Source organism: Trachymyrmex septentrionalis, unplaced genomic scaffold (assembly GCF_001594115.1).
Source record: "Trachymyrmex septentrionalis isolate Tsep2-gDNA-1 unplaced genomic scaffold, Tsep1.0 scaffold59, whole genome shotgun sequence".
Lineage (NCBI taxonomy): Eukaryota > Metazoa > Arthropoda > Insecta > Hymenoptera > Formicidae > Trachymyrmex > Trachymyrmex septentrionalis.
In genome coordinates, this window is record NW_017305767.1 from 650,510 (window position 1) to 656,981 (window position 6,472).

General features: G+C 34.1%; 1 protein-coding gene across 1 annotated transcript in view; it reads right to left on the minus strand.

Annotated features, from left to right (window-relative positions):
- LOC108752193 overlaps positions 1–2,997 on the minus strand; it is a 14,315-nt gene extending 11,318 nt beyond the window's left edge. The window contains exon 1 of the mRNA XM_018492866.1: positions 2,628–2,997. Within this exon, the coding sequence (XP_018348368.1) occupies positions 2,628–2,697 (70 nt within the window). The 5' untranslated portion in view covers positions 2,698–2,997. The remainder of the gene's footprint in view (positions 1–2,627) is intronic.
- Between the last annotated feature and the right edge of the window lie 3,475 nt (positions 2,998–6,472).

Sequence of the window (6,472 nt, forward strand, 5' to 3'; positions counted from 1 at the left end):
ATATAATATATTATTATATTTAAGTAATTTTAACGTTATTATTTTGTATATATTTAAAATTCCTTGCTGCATTTATGCGCTCTAAAATAAAGCAAGTATGTAGAATATATTCAGAGATAATCATATATCTTTTCATCATCTAAAGGAAATTAATAACTTTATAGTTTGCTTTGATATCATATCATTACAAAGATTTTCTCACGTTGCGAACTTGTTAATTGCATCTGTCAAACTCTAACAGTTTGAACGGGCTCCTTGAAATAGCAGAATTATTCTTGCTTTATTGTGAGATTCGGATAATAATCGAACCAAGCAAACCATTGTTAAGGGCCGGCGAACGATGAAATTTCGAGAAGCCGGAATTCCGCGATTAACGATTAAGATAACGGAGGACCATTGTCGCGAGCTTTTGTCTGCTGGAATTTCGGGAAGCAGCAATGTCGAGCATTTCCTTTGACATTACCTTTCACGTCGGACGAGCGTAGTTCTAGTTTCGCGGTAACTGACTCGCATATGAAGTTCGTATCGTGAGCAAAACGTTTGACAAAGTGTTCTTATACATATGCACCGTGTATATTATTGTGTCATAACGCATTATCGATCTGATATTAGAATAGAATTGTACATTTGGTTGATACAAATATACGCGACTTCTTTTCGCGGCGCGAATAAAAAAAAACTACGATTTGTGCTATTGATTTTTATTTCAGTTTCATAAACGCTCTTAAATTTACAATGAATTCGCGTATTAACGACGTTATATAGCGTTTCCAGCCTGAATAAACTAGGTCGAATTAAGTCACATTACGATGACTTATTTGATTATATGGCATTTCGTGACAAAAATGAAAACCTGCAATCAAAGGAAATGCCACGAAATGACCTAAAATACGCGACAAGACGAACACGTTCGGAAATGGTAAAAGTTACACGGCGACTAGGTTGTTTAGAGTTTCATTTGTATCGACATATATTAACAGTGTGCGTACGTGTGCGCCCTTGTACGTGTCTAAATAAATGGAGGCCATTGAGGATTTATAGTGAATGTACATTGTAGTAATTCTACATGGGTGGTATGAATGATAGGAGCTCATGTACACGAATTCAAGTGTTCTATTTTTATTCAATTCCATATTGAAGAAGCGTGTGAATTGTTATTCTCATGTCGGACTTCCTGCGACAAAAGTAGCAAAGTCAATACGCATACACTAAGTTTTTAGAACAATGAAAGAGTATTTATTCCGCAGAACGGTTTTGCGTTCTGCAGCGCGACGCTATTTATTGAAGATATAAATATCGATCATTTTGAAAGCAACATAAGTCTCGATATTATCGTTCTAAATTTTACTCCGCGTCTGAAAGCGCGATATATCAATAATTTGTACTGCGAGCTGTTAGACTTATGTTATTTTCGCAATGATTAAATTTCAAGTAAAATATATATGTATTATATGTATAGTATATATATCGGACAAAAACGGTGACTTGCTAACGATGATCGCTTCACACATGCTTCGGAAAACGTCCCATGGAATGTGGCGTAGAATTATTTCTCCGTCGCGGTAACACGTTATGGTGCACTGAACAATTAACCCGAGACATATGTCACACGTCATGAAGTGCAAAATGTGTAATATTGTCAGAGTACTGAATTGTATGAGGAATAATCTGCAGCCTCCGCTCTGTGGTGTCGTCAACTGAAACAATACAACAATTTCTACGAGAGAAACAGAATCGTGTCCATCTTGTATAGCGAAGGGCGTTAATTATTTGGAAAAAAAAAAAGAAAGAAAAAAGAATTACATATGTTAAAACTTCTACCGTGGTAACATTCCGGAAAATTTCGGAACTCTCTGCGTCACTCTCGATCCCTTTTGGTATAAAAAGATACACGGTTACTTTACGGCTAGTGAGATAAGTACCAATCCCAAGATGTTTCTCAAGTCCCCATCGACCATCTCCCTTCCCACGCTCTTATTTACAGATGTGTTGATCAATCTGGAGTCGATTCTTTATCAACAGGCACATCCAGACGTCAATAAACGACGCAAACAAAAATACAAAGCTTTTTTTTCCCCGCAAGTCATTCTAATAATGGAGAACCTTATTCTTCATTTAACGTCTCGAGCAGACGTCATTCACAGAGAAAATAAAGACGCTCATTGTCAATTTGGCAATTTAATGCTAAAAATAAGAGGAAAAAAAGATTGTCCGAGATGTGGCGTTCGATAATATAAAAATATCAAAATATTGTCCCCTAAAAAAATATCATATAGAGCCAATCGACGGACTTGATCGATGCGTTTCAGGGATCCTTCGACGGAGGGATGCCCCTCAAACGTGATCCGGGTCCGAAGGACGAGTTGACGCCCGACGACGAGCCGAATCCTGTCAGGATCGCTCGGCCGCCGGCGCGCGACCACCCCTCGTAATAACAATGAATCCTCAAAGGGGGAGGATTAGGGGTGGGGGGGGGTAGGGGGGAACGGGAGGTTGGGGAGAAATGGTATATAAGGGGTATGGGATCGCGTGGCGGCGGGAAGGGTGTCGATGTTTGTTATCGTGAGGGATAAACGGGCGCGAGCGCGCGCGAGCGAGCGCGCGGGCGCGCGCGCGCGTTCACTTACATGAAAATAATGGCAAACTATACACGAGCAGTAGGATTTTTCTCCAGTGACCGACGACCGGGCGCTGCATTTTCGCTTTCTACGAAGGTCGGAGAGGCGATCGCTTCTACGGCAACGTGCACGGTTAAATATCTGTTGCTCACTACGTAGCGAGGCGGAGGCGAAGGCGGAGGGCGAAGGCGTAGGCGAAGGCGAAGGCGTAGGCGAAGGCGAGGCGAGGCGAGGCGAAGGCGCAGGCGAGGCGGAGGTATACGGAAGATAGAGCGTGCGTGTCTACGTTTGTACAGAGTGTGCCTTTAAAACTACGACGCGACCTCGTGTATGCCGGGGTGTCGGCGCTACAACTGAGCCGAGGAGCAGGGCCTTTCGATCGTTCGACCGACCCGTTCCCGTTCGACCGACCTGACCCCCCACCGAACACACGAACGCAGGGGAGCGTCGCGACGCGGGACGACGCGCGACGACGCGGCGCCCAAGCGCGCGCGAGGCGGGACTGCGGGGGCCGCCTTCCGGTTTATTAAGGGATGCCCGCGTGCGCTCCGCGTCGGAGAAAATCCGACGAGGATACGTCGCGCCGATTCTCCTTGACAAAGGGGGTCGTTGACCGTCGTACGAAATGAGCGAACAAGCGATGGAATTATCGATGCCAGGTCCATCAAGCTGTACACTGTCAATCGCCGATATTAGAGACCAGAGACTTTTTTGAGACTTTTTGAGAACGCCGAGAGAGAATTTTATTCTTTTCATTCCATTTTTATATTCCCTTCAATTATTCGTGATGAATGTAATTGGAAATTAAAAAGTTTAGCCTTCATACGAAATTCCAGTAATCACGTCTTTAGCCTGGAAGATTATAATACCTAAAAAAAATTGAGAATTTTAATGAAGAGTACGGTCTGTAATTAGTTTCATTCTTCAATAATTATGATAGAAAACTACCCATACCTTAGGAAAAGATAGTATAATTAAATTTTATGCATGTGTGTATACTTATTAATGTATAAGTATGCATGTGTGCTGTGTATCCGATACGAATTTATTTTATGAAATCATAAATTTGTAAAGTTGTAAATTAAATAAATTCTATATCTTTTGAATTTTTATATTTTACTCCTATATTTTATTTCTATACTTATTACTATATTTTTATATTTTATTACTATAAATATATAAATTTTAGCGATTCTTCTATAGTTATAATACAAAAAATTACTTTCTTATTTTGATGGAAAATTTGTTATTTTTTTGTTCCAACGAGAGATAACGTAATATAAAACGAATCCCTTCAAAGAATAACGTGTAAATTCTTTTTAATTAATATATAATTTAATTAACATATATATTCGCACGATGCTGGAAGTGGAATATTAAATCTAGCAAGGTTTGCTTTGCAAATTAGATTGTTTCGCGAGAAAAAAGAAAATCAATAAAGAGTACCGAGTTGTTCAGGTTATTGTATAACTTTCACTAATATTTTTTTAATTTCATTTTTCCAACTATTGCAAGAAAAGTGTCGAAGCTTAATCATGTTCACTATTTTGACGTTTTGATTTCGCGTTTTTATGAATCAAAATGTTTTTATGATTCGAAAAATACGAGATTCATTATCTCATAAGAGGATTTGTTGTATCCCATTGAGCAATTATTAAAATAATTTAAATTTAGAACAATTTTTATTAATAAAAATTAATTAGAACGATATTGATATGCGAAAATTTTTTATATAGAGGGAAAGCTTTTAACATCTTTTATATTTTCCTGTGATTGAAAAAGGAAAAATGTAACTAAACAATTAATATCTTAACATATCTTAATTTTTGCACGTAAATAAACTAATGAATATTAGAATAGCATACTAACTAATATTTACTAGATGTAAAGAGATAATAATTGATACAAGAACTATTAATTTAATGTAATTACATTTGTTTATTGAGTAAATATTTATTTATTGTAAGTAAATGTTTAGTATTAGTATTGAAAAAACGTTAAGATTTAATAACGCTTTTTCTCAATGTAATTATATATGTAATATATTTTTAGATGAAATAATTGATAAATAATATAATTAATAAATTAAGTATTAAAGCTCGGTTGAGATAAAAATCAATGCAATCAATTAATGCTTATTCGAGTCAACACAGGATGACAATGTAAAAATTAATTTATTTAAATCAATATAAACGCGTTTCAATTCTGTTTCGGATTCTTATCAATGCTCCATATCAATTGTTAACAAAATGCAGTCATCTAAGAATAGTAATGACGTCATCGTACTTCCTGGTATACTATACAATAAATTTATTGTTATATAATTAGTTGTTATATATATAATAGAATATAAGTGTATAAAATTTTTTTCTGACTTACATGATCATCGCAACGTTATTAAACATCTTAGATGAGGAAAAAGTACTGAATAAGAGACTTATCTCAGAAATTATTTTTATCAAGCAACAAACTAATAATCTAAATTTACAGAATGATACGGAATTGTTGGACAAAGCTTATAATGATATAATTATATTTAATGACGCGCTCAACGTATTCTATAATTTATATGTTTGTACTGTATGTCTTGTATTAGTGTCTTATCAGATAAAACTCGACGTCTGATGCATTAATAAAGTTGCGATAATCATGTGAGTCAGAAAAAGAATTTTATACACTTATATTCTATTATATAACAACTTAATAAATTTATTGTATAGCAAGAAGTGACATTACTGTTACATTACAATTCTTAGGTGACTGCATTTTGTTAACAATTTACATCAAGTACTGATAAGGATCCGAAATAGGATTGAAACATCTGCGTTTATAATTATAATTTAAATAAATTAATTTTCACATTGTCATCTTGTGTTGGCTTGAATAGGTATTAATTGATTGAATTGATAAATGAATAATATCCACAAAAGAGAGAGAGAGAGAGATTAAAAATAATGTTAGCGCGACAGAAACTTTTAAAATCAGTTAAGAAATTCACAGATCGCAGATGATAGAATTGTTATTTATTTATGTAATTATTTATTTACGTAATTAATTCCATTAATTTTTGATCCAAGATAACTTTTTATTAATATATTTTAATTAACTCAAGTTATTGCCCAAATACCAAGTGCTTATAATAAATGTTTAACTATTTGTATTTCTAATTATTCTTCATCCTGCTGCAATTTTCCTTGCCATACGTCAATTAAATTATTAATTTAAATAATTCATATTAACAAAATACTGTAAATATTTTTAATCAGTAATTAATTCAATTAGAATAAATTGCTTATTATAACATTTTTAACTATAAGTATACAATTAATCTAAATTATTTTATTCGTAGTAAAAGTTATTGCTTGATAAGACAATCATGGATTAAATTAATTACGAGTTCTTTTTATTTTATCTACTTTGAAATATTCGGGGTTTTGAATTGATCGGGGTTCGCATCAATCAGTCGAAAGCAATGGTAAGGACAGCCCACTGCACATCGTTAGTTCGCGTGGCGCTAGCATGCTAAGCGCTCGATCGTATCTATAGATATATAATATCCTTTTTTGATAATTTGAGAACAAGAAGAATAGAATAACATCACCGATTCCCGCAATTCTGGCAATTCTATAGAATTAAATTAATGTATATAAGTCATTTTATTATGCAATCGTTAATTGATAATTTTTGCAATATATAAATTTGTATGTACAATTTTCAAATAGTATAAATACAAATATATATTTTAATATATATGTAATTTTTTTTATATCAGTATGCAATATTAATTTTATAATTAAAATTTTTAAGAGAATTTTTAGAAAATTATTTTTTATTAAAATAATTTAATTATAATA